Raw genomic sequence first — 17033 nt, 5'->3', positions numbered from 1 at the left:
TTGTGTTTGGATCTGTCGCTCACCAGATCTGTATCCTCTATGGCTCCCTATGGGAGGCAGCAAAAAGGCCCATGACTGTGGATCACCGCTTAGCAAGGAAACTACAATCCCCACCTGCTGGGCCCTGTTCCCAGAAGAGAGAGGACACAGTCGGAAGTACAACTTACAGGCCCCTCCCCGGAAGAAGACAAATCGACTGCGATCCCCATCAAATCGCTCAGGAGGAGGCAGTTTGGGCTCTGGGGCACTGACCCCAATCCTTTCTGCACCATATAATGAGATTGGGCTTGCAGCTGAACCACCCCACTCCGCTCCGCTACCTGGAGTGTGCATTTATTTAGCTAGGCTGATGACATAGACCATGAGTGTAATAGGTTGTCCCTTATCGCAGAGGTACGCTTGGTGGCAGCAAGCTCTGAGTCCCCAGTGTGACCCTGACTCCTGTCTGTGTCCTGATATTACTCCCTTCTCTCCCTTCCTTGGGGCAGGCTGGAAATACAGTAACCCCTCAGAAACGACACAGACAAGGGAGAACAAAAACTCGTACACACTGCACTCAAACACGAAGGAGAGACAATACGTGTACAGGGGAATAAAGAAAAAGAACGGAAGTACACGCACGACAACAAAACTTCCACACCACTCAAAATAACAACCACAGATCACCAAGAACTAGAGCACCACAAAGGACTGGAATCACTGGAGATGACGCTATTATCGGCTCAGAAACACAGGCTCCTATACCTTAAATAGGAAAGAGGCAGCTGTGAGTGGTAATTAGCAACTTGCAAATCCACAATAATTAACTCTTGCAGGGCTGGGGAGCAGTGGAAATGAATCAGCCGACGCCCGGCTCAGGCTGATCAACTAGAAGACCTCATGTTGCCTATAAGACTCTTTAACGTGAGCGTAGTCCGAAACAGTAGCTGCCAGTGTGGAACCGAACACCACAGGACAAGGGGACTGAGCATCCCAAGTCCAAGGGGCTGCGGCAGTGGTGCCAATGGACTCATGTGAGGACATAATTTGCCGGAGATGTCTTGGTCTAGGCCAAATAGCAGCCCAATGTCCCCTGCTCAGTGAGCAAATGGACTTGTAGTGTGGACTGTCCATCCAACAAGGGGCTACAAGTGTATTCCATGAAGTTAAATTGAGAAAGATTATTTGGACTGTTAGACTCTGAGAGCTCCTGTAGGGAGATCGAAGTCAGCTACAGTCATGGGGATGTTAAGGAATATCTGATGTCTAGAGTGATCATTGAGACGTTTAGGGGTATTGATTAGCATAACATTGGTGTATTTCCAGACTTACCACAGCCAATTATAATTGGCCGGGACGTAGTATTTTTTGGGACTTGTGAGAGAAGTGTCTGGTGGCTCAGATAAGAGCTGGAACTCCCTCAAGGAAGCCCCATCACAGCGGGAGGCTGAAGGGTTTCTTTTTGTTATATTGGTTTATAATAGGGAGGAGCTAATGCCACCTAAAGTTGACATTTCCGAGTTAAGGGTGACGAAAGAAAATGATGGGTCTGCCTAAGGCTAAGTTCACACATCCTGTGTTTTCAATCCGTCAGGTCCGTCAGCAACGGATCAGTCATTTTCAAGATGTCAACTGATGCAACTGATGTGTTTTTCACAGGATTCCTTTCACAGGAATCCTGTGAAAAAACGGATCAGTTGCGTCCGTTACATCCGCTGTGCGTCCGTTTTTTGACGGATCAGTCATGATCCGTCTGTGTTTGGGACAGCCCAGTGGGCGTGCCAAGCATGCTGGGCATGCTCAGTAGAGCATGACGGAATCCTGCGCTGGATTCCGTTGTAAGACGGATTACGACGGAATCCAGCACCATAGACATGCATTACAAGCTTGACGGATGGCGACGGATTCCTGCGCGGCGCGTTAATTTTGACGGCCCGAAAAACGTTACATTCTGCGTTGCTCCCCGCTCGGCGGTCAGTCAAAAACGACGGACCGCGACGCAGCGGATGCAACGCAGGGTCATCAGTCGCAATCCGTCACTAATAGAAGTCTATGGGGAAATACAGGATTCCTGCAAAATATTTTGCAGGATTCCGTAATTCCTCAAGGCTACGGATTGTGACTGATGCAAAACACAGGATGTGTGAACTTAGCCTAACTTGGGGACCTGACTGTAACATGAATAAACAGTGGTGTGACCATTGGAAATGTGGTATCTCCAGAGGGAGAAGCTGATACCTGGTTAGATGGGGACATGTTGATCCAGGATACCAGGGCGAATGTCGATAACTCCAATGTAGACTGTCACTCGTCTAGTAAAGTCAAAAGAGAGTGCAGTGAAGAACTGACGCCGGAGATGCAACAGGCGCCGAGAGGTGGGACTGCTCCACCTGAGTGTGCAGAGAAGGTTAAGTACCTTGCTGAGGAAGGCATTTTGCCAGTCACAGCCACTGGTTTAGAGACATACAACAATGAGCTGCATGAGAAATTGGACCTGGAGAAGACACATTGTTACAACGTAAATCGGCAGAATGAAATCTGGGAAAAGGAGCTGATTGAGGAGGCATTGGTGATGTCTTTTGCAATTTCTGAGCATGAAGCTGATGATCTGTAGGGTGAGAGCGCTGAAGGAGATGAAATCCATGAGAGCGCTATAGGAAATTAAATCCTGGAGAGAACTGTAATAGATGAAATCCAGGAGGGTGTTAGTGGAGGGCAAAATGCACAAAGATAAAAAAAAAGAGCACACAGGTGATTCATCCATGTCTTGGGTGGCTGAAAGTGAAATCTTGACCTCCAGTGGCAGTAGTGAAGATTCGGCGGTTGTCCAATTTGCACCCCCAGGCCAGTGAGTGGTAATTTCGATCCAGTGGACCCACTAATAGACCCACTAAGTGACATGCAGCTATGTGTTCATGCAAAGCGGTTGACCACACTGAGGAATTAGGAACCTGCTAGACACTTAAAGCATATAAAGAAGCTGACTGCCGCATTTTAGGAAGTGGTCATAGTTAGGAAAAAGCTAATAAGACATGCAAAACGAACACTGAGAAGTAACGTTCAGCAAGCCACGAAGATTCTGGGGGTCGTAGCTATCCAATTATTAGAAGATACGGTAACGTATCGAATTTATGGACAAAGTTTGGAAGCAGTTAAGAGAGGTCTAAGCTTGTTGGAGTTTATGGAAGATTTCAAACAGGTGCCCAAAAATCTTGTAGAGAAAGTTATTGGAAGAAATAGAAATGTCATCCAGAAAATTTTGGATAAGTCCAGAATGGCTGGAGTGAGAGTTGATCGTAATAAAACCAATATACCCTGTGAAGCTGGTATGGTTCCATTTGTTATTGCAAGAACCAAGGAAAGTATTAAAAATGTACGTGTTCTTCTAGAATATCGCCTTGCATATCTAGAAGAAGTAAAACCGTCAAGACTTGAAAGTCTTCAAATCAAGGAACAGTTTGTAAAGTTGGTGTAGGTTTTCGTCTGTTGTTAAACCGGGACCCAATGAAAGAGAAGTGTTATGTAAATGCATTAAATGCCTCGTTTGTCTGGGGAAGCAGGTCCTACAGTGTAAGGAACTGAGGTCATAGAGGACCCAATTACACGCCGGGTTAAATTATGAGCTGTCCAAACCCTATGAAATGTAATCTGAAAGAAGGAGTATATTGAGTGACTGGTCTCTAGCTGAGGACGGTGGTACTAAAATGTGCCATCAGAGAGACAGCCAAAGACACCCTGGAAGAGGCCATGGTAGATCTGCACAGCGAGGATGTGGCAGATCTAGAATTGGCAAGTCTTCTGTGAGCATGATACTGAAGGGCCAAAGACAATAGCCCCTATTGAGTACTTGATGACCCATAGTCAAACCAGACAGTAGATTCAACTTTAAGGTAATCTCACTGTGACACTAATCATTGAAGATGGTAATGCGGGGAGGGAGGTCAGACAAAGGTGCTGGCCTAAGCAGAAGCTCAAAGTGACCAGAGATGACTCTTTGGTCTAGTAAGAAAAGGTGCCAAGCCCCATGGCTTTATGCAGGGGTTGTAGATATGTAACATGGCGGAGGGTATACATCACAAAGGTAGTGTAAACCTGGATATCTGCTATGGTACTTGTAATGCCACAAGGCTTATAAGGACAATTCCAGGGACAGGTTTTACAGATAGATGGAGAGACAGGCGGGTCTGGCTATCCGTATAATTTTGCCCCTGGGGGTGTCTTGTATCAAAATGGAAACTGATTGTTTGACACATGATAAGGGTTGTCTCCAGAAAGGAATCCTCTGAGAGAGGATAAGCTTGTCCTGACCGGGACCGTGTATATAAAGCGTAGCTGGATTCAAAACTGTTTATCACTTGTGTTCCACATTTGGGGTATAAGAAAGGCTCATAGGGTCTAGATTTTACCTAACTCAGAACACCACAAATATCAAGTTATTTTCAACTTTCTAATCAAGAACCATTTCTGTGGCCTTTTCAACCATGGTGTGAACCACAGAAATGGCTCTGATAAAAGGGATCGCTACACAATTTAAACAATACTCTCCATCGCAGATTCTGTACCATAAATACTGCACATGTCCACCATCCTGGTCCATTATAAGGAGAAGGTACTAATGATCATGTTTATGTCCATCCAGTCCATTATCAGAACATTAGTACAACACGTTGGCTCCCCACACGTCCTTAGTAACATTCTTTCAGTGACTTATGTCTTCTTGCTCCCACTCTTAGACAATAACTTGCTACCTTTAGTGGGAAAACTTCCCTTCACACTGTCCACAATGTCTAGGGTGGTGGCTCATGACTCGGGTTCATTCCCTGAAGACCCTTTGCTCTGTTTAGCTCCCATCCAATAGGTGACGAGACACCCGTCCAACTATTCGAACACCGTTGTTTGTTTGTGTGTGATGAAGAGTCAGGATCCCTACGCTGGAGACCCAAGGGTAGACATCTATGCCCGACTGCACTGCAAAATATAGGTCAGGTAAAGAGAAAACCGGTTTAAATGCTGCGCTAAAAACCACTGATGTTGTAGATGAAAAAGATTTCCTTTATTTCATAATTCTACGCGTTTCAGAGACATCTCCGTCTCCTTCCTCAGGAAAATAAATCATATTACAAAAAAGGGGCAACAGAGCCTATATAAAGGAAGACCAGTAGCCACATATGCATTTGAAAAGTGAACAGCCCATATGACTCAGAGCCAATGACTCAGCGCCGCATGGAGAAGAGAAAAAAAAAAAAAAAGGGGAAAGCACACATTAAATCAGCACAAATGAACCGAAGGAATTACCGTGAAATAACATGAACATCTCAAGGAGAAAATTAGTGGATCAGTGAAGGATCAATAAAAAACATAAAAATAATAATTATTGCGTGTTATTTAATAAAAGAGTATAAAAAGAAAAAAGTGGGGACGAGGGTAAAAGAAAAGCAGATGGTGTGCGAACCCAGAAAGTGTAGGTGATAGCACGGAGGCCAAACCTCTACACTAAACAGGAATATGGTTACTGTGGATTTGTACTTGGGGAAAGTGAACATAAATAATATGTGAAACAGGCACAAGGTGGTGGAATTAAAATACATAGAAAGTGCATATTTGCTAAAATAAATCTCTCTTATGTGTCTTTTGAATATATAAAAACGGCATATTTACATGTGAGAGGGACAGGAAGAGAAAAAAAAAAAAAACTTTTTTATTATTAAACTTGAGTTGCAAGAAAAAATTATATACATATATATACATATATACACACTTATATATATATATATATATATATATATATATATATATATACATACATACATACATACACACAAAAAAATATTAGTGGTGTATAGGGAATCGCTAGATTAAAAGTAATTGATATTTAAGGGCAAAGAATCCACTCCACTATGGAGCGGTTCTATAGAAAGGGAAAATTGTTAAAGCGTATGCGTGGGAAAGGTGACAAGAGTTTAATAGACTGAAAGGTAATGAAAAATCATAACCGTGGGAAAAAAAGCTCAATACACCTGTGCTCAGCAGGTAGAGAAGAGGAGCGGTTCCCTGTGAAAGAGAGAGGACTGCTAGAGCGTGTGCATGATGGGGTGATGTGAGTTCGAAACAGTAAGAAGTGCAGGAGTTCATACCCGTGAAAAATAAACTTAGTAAGTTTATTTTTCACGGGTATGAACTCCTGCACTTCTTACTGTTTCGAACTCACATCACCCCATCATGCACACGCTCTAGCAGTCCTCTCTCTTTCACAGGGAACCGCTCCTCTTCTCTACCTGCTGAGCACAGGTGTATTGAGCTTTTTTTCCCACGGTTATGATTTTTCATTACCTTTCAGTCTATTAAACTCCTGTCACCTTCCCCACGCATACGCTTTAACAATTTTCCCTTTCTATAGAACCGCTCCATAGTGGAGTGGATTCTTTGCCCTTAAATATCAATTACTTTTAATCTAGCGATTCCCTATACACCACTAATATTTTTTTGTGTGTATGTATGTATGTATGTATATATATATATATATATATATATATATAAGTGTGTATATATGTATATATATGTATATAATTTTTTCTTGCAACTCAAGTTTAATAATAAAAAAGTTTTGTTTTTTTTTCTCTTCCTGTCCCTCTCACATGTAAATATGCCGTTTTTATATATTCAAAAGACACATAAGAGAGATTTATTTTAGCAAATATGCACTTTCTATGTATTTTAATTCCACCACCTTGTGCCTGTTTCACATATTATTTATGTTCACTTTCCCAAAGTACAAATCCACAGTAACCATATTCCTGTTTAGTGTAGAGGTTTGGCCTCCGTGCTATCACCTACACTTTCTGGGTTCGCACACCATCTGCTTTTCTTTTACCCTCGTCCCCACTTTTTTCTTTTTATACTCTTTTATTAAATAACACGCAATAATTATTATTTTTATGTTTTTTATTGATCCTTCACTGATCCACTAATTTTCTCCTTGAGATGTTCATGTTATTTCACGGTAATTCCTTCGGTTCATTTGTGCTGATTTAATGTGTGCTTTCCCCCTTTTTTTTTTTTTTTTTTTTTTTTTTTTTTTTTTCTCTTCTCCATGCGGCGCTGAGTCATCGGCTCTGAGTCATATGGGCTGTTCACTTTTCAAATGCATATGTGGCTACTGGTCTTCCTTTATATAGGCTCTGTTGCCCCTTTTTTGTAATATGATTTATTTTCCTGAGGAAGGAGACGGAGATGTCTCTGAAACGCGTAGAATTATGAAATAAAGGAAATCTTTTTCATCTACAACATCAGTGGTTTTTAGCGCGGCATTTAAACCGGTTTTCTCTTTACCTGACCTATATTTTATATACTGCATTCCGGGGCCGCTGCTAAACCACAAAAAGGCACTCACATGCGATCATAAGGAGTTGTGACTTGCACAACCCTACCAGGTGAGTGTACCTCTTTCTGTCTCTCTACCCTCATACCGGGTAAGACCCTATTGCGCTTTTTCCCCCTACAGCTCTACAAGTTCTCCGACTGCACTGCAAGGCAGACGCAAAGCTACTTGGTCCTCTTCAGTAGAATCCTACAATGGTAAACCCATGATCCCTTTGAGATTCTTTATATTTCAAAGGAAGCAACAGAAAATTGCCACTACCACACAGATGGCTATGACAATCAGCCAATCGAGGCCTATATCACAACCAGAAGTCATGGGAGCTCTTCATACTGGATCTTCAGTACTTTCTCAACCTTTGCATGGGACTGCAAGAACTGCTTACACGCAATCACACAGATTTATACACCTAGGTAGACAGTAAAGCAAAACAGCAACAGAAAAGCAAATTTTACTTCAGAGACACGATGCAGGCACCACATCACGTGACCAGACTATAGAGTTATGGACATAGCTATAGGAGGCAGAGAGTAACACAGCGGGTTACTTACCTCAGTTATGTCTAAGTCCTGGTCTGCTCAAGGGTCTGTAGTTCGGTGACGCTATTGTAGTGCCCGTATTCTCCACCAAAGTAAATGTCACAGCAACTATAGATGGTAGTGCCGTCTTGTTATCTGCCTCATGTCACAGATGAATGCCATCAATGGAGGTAATAACAGTAATTTTCACCAGGGGTGCACAAACTTTTACATATCACTGTAGTTATACTTGCTTGTTACACTCTGGTACTCCCTCAGCGCTTTGTACCGGGTGAACCCCACAACTCCGTCCTTCCGGAAGCTGTGATTCCATCCATCAACTCTATATCTGCCCTTTTTTTTGCTAATTTAGAGACAAACTCAAAACTTTCCATGCACTTGCCGCCTATTTTAGTGTTTATATCAAGTTAGACATGGAGATTTATCTCTATTTAAAGAAAGCTAACACTGCAGTAACGTCTCTTTTAATGGGGGGTGGCAGATTCTCTCATTTATAAGGTGATCTCATAGGATTCCTTCCAGGAGGGACCGTTTCCTCATGGTGACATTGTGAAATGTTAAAATAAAATTACTAATAAATGGTGAACATCCTCTCCTAATCACCTTAATAAACCAATGGATTGAAATGTGGAGCTTTCTCCAGTTCCTTGGTGGTTCCATCCCTGGTGGAGACGATACTTGGAGAAGTTGTTTCTTTATGTAGCTCCTTTATCTGACAGACTAAGGTCTCTCTCCCTCTCCTCAGGGTCCTCATCCTTTGAGTACAGAGCAGAGAGTATTAGGCTTTGGCCTCGCTGATTATCTCTTCATACTTGCGGCCTACAATGTTCTGGGAGCTCGTTACCAGTGGTGAGGACCACAACAATGGACTTTAGTCCTGGATACATAAAAATAGAATTTCTGGTTTTCAGAGAAGTGTCTCTTATATAAACAAATACACGGCCGGTCATGTATTCCATCTTTGTGTCTTCACAGATGGATCCAGAATTATCAACTCCCCAGAGAGATGTCCCCGTCCTCTGTGTCCCCAGGACTGTCCAGAGGAGAAGCACAATGTCCCGGAGACTCATCAGGTAGATGGGGCTGAAGTCTCCACAACATCTGACCATAAAGTGATTGCACTGGAGCTCGATTTACATTTTCTTTCCTTTTAGGATGAAGATCTGATTGATATTAAGGGTGAAGTTATAGATGAAGCAGAAGAGACGATGGATTTATGGGCCGATCCTCAGGGTGAGGAGGGGAGACTGACATGTCTTTTCTGTGGTCATCTACTACTACACCCATCATCTCATCATCACATGACACAATCTGTTCCATCACTGTGTGTTTCCTACAGATGGACTTATGGAAAGAAATTCCCCAGAGAGATGTCCTCAGGACTGTCCAGTGGAGAAGCACAATGTCCTGGAGACTCCTCAGGTAGATGGCGCTGAGCCCTGGACCGGATCTGTATATGGGGGACATTTCTGCTCCTGCGGTCGTAGGTGTCATAGATATTGGAGGTCTCTTGTATTGTGCTGATTGTTACATCTGATATATCAGGGGGAAGATCTGACTAATATTAAAGTGGAGGAAGAAGAAGAAGCGATGACGAGGGGGGATCAGCCGAGTGTGAGTGACGGGAAGGAGGAGAGTCCAGGAGAGGTTTCCACAGGTATGTGGTGGTGATGATGGGCAGTTGATGATGACAATAGCGGTTGTGTGAGTCTCCGGTGCTCGCAGTAAAGCTTTATCCGCCGTCCACAAAACAGCAGAAGTGTCTGGTGATGGCGCAGCAGCTCCTGTACAGAGTGCGGCTATATGAATGTCTGAGCTGGTGTTACAGGCTATGACTCTCCCCATCCTATGGACCTCAGTGATGTCGCCGCTCTGTGCCCCGGCACTGACAAGTGACGACACGTTTCACATATATAGTTGTCCTACTTGTCGCCCTCTGTTTGCCGCCCACACTGAGGCCAGCATTCTGCTCCTTCTGCATCCCGAGCCCTATGATAAGTCAGTAAGTACCAAGCAATGGAGATCTGGATCAGGTGTGCAGCTGTCGTCCCTGTGCCGCTATGGAGGACATATTGGATGTTGGAATAACCAGCACACAGGTCTCAGGTGGAGGCAGCGGAGGGCACCGGGGAGGTGACAGCACAGGACAGATATTTAGTCACTTTTCTGTGCCAGGATGGAGGGAGGCTTTACCATTATATTACAATGTATGTACAGATGCGATGTCAATATCTAGAGTTGCCTTTATCTGGCAACCATGTTGGTTTCTGAAACCTGGTTCAGCCAACGTATAAACATGGAAACAAATTACTACTCGCAGAGAGTGTCCTTTTCTGCGCACGGTTTATGTCCCCTGCCAGCATGTCCTTTAAAGCCAAATCTTGTAATATGGATAGATTCACTATATGGAGAAAAGTATTGGGTTGCAGACGCACACATTAATTATTGAATTCCGATTTCTCCTTTAGTCTCCTCTCCCTCCTTCATGTATAGAATCTGGCTCCTCACTCCTCTGTATAATACCCCACCCACCCACACACACACACACACACTGCCCATCTGTATAATATCCCCCATACACATGCTGCCCCACTGTATAATATCCCTGCTCCTCGCAACAAATTTGGTGGGCACCACAGTGTAATAAATATAAATAAAGGGAGGGGTGCTAACAAAAACTATCCAAAAAAATGAATTGCAACACGAGAGGAAAAAAGCTGCATAGTAAAAATGTGCACACCCAGCTATTTATATATAAACGTGGCTTTTATTGATAAAAAACATATAAGGCTGACAAAACCAAAGGTTAAAAATATGATTGACAAGAGAAAAAGAATGGATGAAATAGGGGGATGGACATAATAATCTTGTGCTTATCCCCAATGAAATATCAGGGCACTGATAAGAATGCCCAATAAGTATATAAACAAGGCAGTGTCCGCAGATAAATAATATAATTCCAAAACACCTGGTTGTAGAGCCTCATCTTAAAGGTAAGGTGGCAGTAAGTCAATAAAGGGTATAAAAAATTACTAATAAGACTTACGGAGCAAATACAACACAGCCAATGAGATTAAACAGTGCAAAAGATATAATGCAATAAGAAACGGCAGGGCATTTTTTTTAATACCCTCTTTTGACTTACTGCCACTTTACCTTTAAGGTGAGGCTCTAAAGCCAGGTATTGTGTGTTTTGGGATTATATTATTTATCTGCAGACACTGTCTTATTTATATACTTATTGTGCATTCTATTATCAGTGCCCTGATACTTCATTGGGAATAAGTACAGAATTATGTCTATCCTCAATTTCATCCATTCTTTTTCTCTTGTCAATCATGTTTTCAACCTTTGGTTTTGTCCACCTTATATGTTTTGTATCAATAAAAGCCAAGTTTATATATAAATATATATGTCCCCTTTCTGGAATATATCACCATCCTGGGCCCCTTCTAGTATATATATATCCTCCTGGTATATATGTCACCCTCCTGGGCCCCTCCTGGTATACTTGTCCCCATCGTGGTTTATTTGTCCCCTTCCTAGAATATATGTTCTCATCCTGGTATATGTCCCCTTCCTGGTATATATGTCCCATTCTGGTATATATATATCACATCTTGGGCCCCTCCTTGTGTATGTTCCTGCCTGTGCCCATTCTGCTATATATGTCATCCTTCTTGCAAATATGTCCCTTTCCTCGGCGCCTCGTAGTATAAATGTTCCCCTTCTGGTATATATGTCCCCCTTCTGGTTTATATGTCCATCATCCTGGGCCCCTCTTGGTATATATGTTCCCATCCTGGTAAATATATCTCTGTTCATCATTATACACACTCTCCCCGCCTCCCATGTCTCACGGCGTCTTCTCTGTGCCGCGATGCATTTCAGCTGGATGTGCATCTTGGGGCACACATACAGCTGAAGCAGGAGCTGGGGTCTACGGGCCTCCCACCACCACCACCCCTAGCCCCTGCGATTATCCCGTCCCTGTCTTCAGCTCACAAAGTGCTTACCTTTCCCTGCTGGCTTCCGGGTCCTTACCACCTCCACAGCTCTGTGTTTCCCGCAGCATTGGGATGAGGTCGCAGCATGATGACTTCATCACGCTGCTACATGCAGGGGGGCGGGATGAGATACTCTGCTCTGCCTCTGGATCCACCACATGCCTAATTGTCATGCGATGACTCTGAAGAAGATTGCATGCAACTTAGGCATGTGTAGGGGCCAAAGCGACACGACTGGGCCGGCACCTGATGCTGCTGTCTGGGACCCAGTGAAGCCCCGGGCCCCCCCTCTTAATAAAGCTAAGTATGGGGCCCAGTACACCCTCTTTACCGGGCCCCATACACCAGTAATGGTTGTAATGCCCTGATGGTGGCCCTGCCTGACTTGTTACCAATGTCACCAGTTTATAACAGTTAAGCCTGATTTACACCTTACGATCCAGCATACGATATCGTATGCGATCGTAACCGCCCGCATCGTATGTGCGTCACATTCAATTTGTTGAATGTGCCGCACATATGAGCAACACCCCGTCACACGTACTTACTCGTCCATACGACCTCGATGTGGGCGACGAACGTCCACTTCCTGGACTGGGAGGGACGTTCGGCGTCACAGCGACGTCACGCGGCAGCCGGCCAATAGAAGCAGAGGGGCGGAGCTGAGCGGGACGTAAACATCCCGCCCACTCCCTTCCTTCCGCATTACCGGCCGGGAGCCGCAGGACGCAGGTAAGATTTGTTCATCGTTCCCGGGGTGTCACACACTGCGATGTGTGCTACCCCGGGTGCGATGAACAATCTGACGTTCAGTTCACGAGAAATGAACGACTTGTGTGCGATGAACGTTTTACCGTTCAATCGCACGTAGCTGTTACACACTGCAATTTACCTTACGATGCCGGATGTGCGTCACTTACGACGTGACCCCCGCCGACACATCGTAAGATACATTGCAGCATGTAAAGCGGGCTTAATTCACTTTACCCATCATTGTGTTAATGTTATGACGTACTGTCACTGACTAGGGTCTTAGTTGTGAACGTTATAAAATAAATGTATAAATCCTTTTTATGTTGTAGAAAAAAAATCACATCCAATCTATCTTTCATCCTTATAGGAAATCCTTGTGAGAATAACTGTTTATTAAATTGTAAAAAAGAAGATATCGGGAAGCCCTCTAATGGAGAAAACCTCATTACCCTTCATTTATATCCTGGACTTCATGATACCTCACTATCATATAATCCCCCTACTCATGAGGAGCCCTCTCCTGAGCAATCTCAGATTGTTACCATAATTCCTGGTGACAAAGAGGAGACAAGATTTCAGTGTGACAAACAACTTGCTAAAAACTCAGAATTTTTAACACAAAGAAAACACCTAGGCGAAAAGCCATACTCCTGTTCAGAATGTGGGAAATGCTTTACAAATAAATCAAAGGTAGTTATACATGAAAGAATTCACACAGGAGAAAAGCCATTTTCATGTTCAGAATGTGACAAAACTTTCACAAATAACGGTAGTCTAATTAAACATCAGAGAATTCATACAGGAGAGAAGCCATATTCATGTTCAGAATGTGGGAAATCTTTTAGAAATAAATCACAACTTGTTAAACATCAAAGAATTCACACAGGAGAGAAACCGTTTTCATGTGTAGAATGTGGAAGATGCTTCACAGATAAATTAAATCTTTTTAAACATCAGAGAATTCACACAGGAGAAAAGCCGTACTCATGTACAGAATGTGGGAAATGTTTTAGAAATAAAGCGCATCTTGTTAAACATCAAAGAATTCACACAGGAGAGAAACCGTTTTCATGTTTAGAATGTGAAATGTGCTTTACAGATAAATCACAACTTCTTAAACATCAGATAACTCACACAGGAGAAAAGCCATATTCATGTTCATACTGTGAAAAATACTTTACAGAAAAATCCTGTCTTGTTAAACACGAGAGAAGACACACAGGAGAGGAGCCATATTCATGTTCAGAATGTGGGAAATCTTTTTTATATAAATCAAGTCTTGCTACACATCAGAGAATTCACACTGGGGAGAAGCCGTATTTATGTTCAGAATGTGGGAAATCTTTTATATATAAATCAAGTCTTGCTACACATCAGAGAATTCACAGAGGAGAGAAACTATATTCATGTTCATTTTGTGAAAAATGCTTTACAGATAAATCAAGTCTTGTGACACACAAGAGAAGTCATACAGGAGAGAAGCCGTATTCATGTTCAGAATGTGGTAAATCTTTTTTATATAAGTCAAGTCTTTCTACACATCAGAGAATTCACACAGGAGAAAAGCCGTATTCATGTTCACTTTGTGAGAAATGCTTTACAGAGAAATCAAGTCTGGTCACACATGAGAGAAGACACACAGGAGTGAAGCCGTATTCATGTTCAGAATGTGGGAAATCATTTTTATATAGATCAAGTCTTGTGACACACGAGAGAATTCATACAGGAGAAAAGCCGTATTCATGTTCACTTTGTGAGAGATGCTTTGCAGACAAATCAAGTCTTGTGACACACGAAAGAAGTCACACTGGAGAGAGGCCATATTCATGTTCAGAATGTGGGAAATCTTTTATAAATAAATCAAGTCTAGTGACACATGAGAGAATTCACACAGGAGAAAAGCCGTATTCATGTTCACTTTGTAAGAAATGCTTTGCAGACAAATCAAGTCTTGTGACACACGAGAGAAGTCACACCGGAGAGAGGCCGTATTCATGTTCAGAATGTGGAAAATCTTTTATAAATAAATCAAGTCTCATGAGGCATAAGCGAATTCACACAGGAGAAAAGCTGTATTCATGTTCACTCTGTGAAAAATACTTTACAGATAAATCAAGTCTTGTGACACACGAGAGAAGTCACACAGGAGAGAAGCCGTATTCATGTTCAGAATGTGGGAAATCTTTTAGCAATAAATCAAGTCTTACTAGACATGAGAGAATTCACAAAGAAGAGATGTTTGATGTTTAGAGTGTGGGAAATGTTTTGTAAAGAAAATAAAATCTTTTTATGCATGAGAAAAGTTATACAGGAAAGAAACTAATTATTTTCACAGTGTTTTAAAATTTTTAATAAACTGTGTTAAGCTTAAATGAGTAAACCCCTGTTGCTAAGTAAAATGTTCATATCTCCCGGAATACAAGAACAATTTCCAAAATGTTGTCAACATGGAGTTTCACAACATTTTTTTTAACTAATAACATGAAAGTAAGGTTAATAATATCACGTTCATTACAAGATCTTCTCAAATTAGTTGATGCAAATATGAGTACATCCCACATCAAAAACTATATCTAGTATTTTGCATGGCCTTCATGATGGTTAAAGACAGCACCAAGTCTAGGCATGGAATGAACAAGTTGATGACATAATTGTCACGCCTTCAGCATTAAGTTTCATGTTTTTGTTACAGAGTTTTTGTTCTCCGTTTCCATCTAGGGCTGAACTTGCTTAACGGCACTAATATTGTTCCTCTGTTTTTCCCACTTTCTCTCTCTGGTGGTTTGACTCAAACCCAAAATATGGCTAATCTACCAGTGGACAGACGCTGCATAGATCCTCTTTTTACCAGCATTGTTCTTGATGTTTTGAACCTTGATCCATTGTTACACTCCATACTAGAACTGGTCAAGCCAATAGTAAACATTGGGCTGTCATATTTACTTGCATGTCTACTAGGGCTGTTCAAGTAGACGACATTGATTCCCTTGACACTTTGAGTCTTATTAATTCTCTCAGACAATTTATTGCCACCTATGGACCCATCAAACACCTATGTTTGGACAGAAGAACTAACTTTGTTATTACAGAGAGGAGAGAGCCCGCACTGGCTATGAATGGCATGCAACAAATAAAAAGCGTAAATTTCACAAATTCATTCTTTCTCTACTATAGTACAAAATGAGATTTTTCGCAAACAATTGATCAATAATTTGAGCCACCCCTGCCACGTCAAGGCAAATCTCACTAGGGGGGGTCCTACTCTATATTGTATAATTTACCATTGTGCCATACGGCCTCCTACATATTTTAATGAGCAGAACTATATAAAAGCAACACATATACCTGTGACATCTCAGAACCGCTCCCATGTAGTAAACACAAACAACTGCGAGTAAAGGCTGCCCAGGTGCCAACATATGCAGCGAGGCCACATTCACCAGCACAATGTCAGAGCTAGCCCTCACAGTGTGACCAGCAGCCAAGGATAAAGGCGGAGCAGGCCCAAGTAAAGGGTGCTTAATTAATGATGCCTGCGGAACAGGGGGAGGTGGTTGAGTGTGAACAGCTACCATTCAACCACCTCCCCCTTGTCAACAGGCTTTGTTAATTAAGCACCTTATACTTGGACCTGTTCCGCCTTCATTCATGGACCCTGGTCTGGCACTGTGAGGGCCAGTTCTGACATTGTCCCGGCCTTGTGTGGCGTTCGCTGCACATGCTGGGACCTGGATTGCCTTTATTCGCAGTTGCCGTTCCTTGAAAACATGGAAGCGGTTTCTGAAATGTTACAGGTATATGTGATGCTTCAATATGGTTCTGATTTTAATGAATTTAGGAGGCCGCATGGCACAATGTAAATATTAAATATAAAGTAGGACCCCCCTATCGAGATTTGCTGTGACGTGGCTCAAAAAATGAATCAATTGTTTGCTAAAAATCTCATTTTGCATTATAGTACAGTTGGAATAATATGTGAATTTTCACTTTTAATTGTTTGCATGCCATTGTGAATCAGTGCTGGCTCCCCCCTTTTCTGTTGTTAACTAACTTTGTTGGTGCAGCTAAAGAATTTGGGATTCTTTTAAATCTGCACTGCAAAACTCTTGAGTGATTAGTGACCAGAGTTGCAAATGGACATTCAACCCTCCTCACTCTTCTCATATGGGAGGATGTTGGGAAAGAATGATTGGTGTAATTTTTAGAATTCTCGACTCTACTATTCTACAAACAGGCACAGAATGCTCACCCACAAAACCTTTAATAGCCTTCATGGCTGAAGCTATAGCTATAATAAATATCAGACCCTTAGCTCCAGTCCGAAATGACCCTCAAGGGCTTTTATTATTGGCTTCAGCCACTCTCTTCACCCAGGAA

At 42.4% G+C, this 17033-nt stretch overlaps 1 protein-coding gene across 1 annotated transcript in view; it reads left to right on the top strand.

The window, feature by feature from the left end:
- Positions 1-15062, top strand: part of LOC142263179 (uncharacterized) — a 67543-nt gene extending 52481 nt beyond the window's left edge. The window contains 5 exon segments of the mRNA XM_075332204.1: positions 8872-8969; positions 9051-9129; positions 9236-9318; positions 9442-9553; positions 13024-15062. Of these exon segments, the coding sequence (XP_075188319.1) occupies positions 8872-8969; positions 9051-9129; positions 9236-9318; positions 9442-9553; positions 13024-14906 (2255 nt within the window). The 3' untranslated portion in view covers positions 14907-15062.
- The last annotated feature ends 1971 nt before the right edge of the window (positions 15063-17033 follow it).

Source organism: Anomaloglossus baeobatrachus, chromosome 1 (assembly GCF_048569485.1).
Source record: "Anomaloglossus baeobatrachus isolate aAnoBae1 chromosome 1, aAnoBae1.hap1, whole genome shotgun sequence".
NCBI lineage: Eukaryota > Metazoa > Chordata > Amphibia > Anura > Aromobatidae > Anomaloglossus > Anomaloglossus baeobatrachus.
Note: the sequence above shows the minus strand (reverse complement) of the source record. Positions and strands in the feature narration are given on the sequence as shown.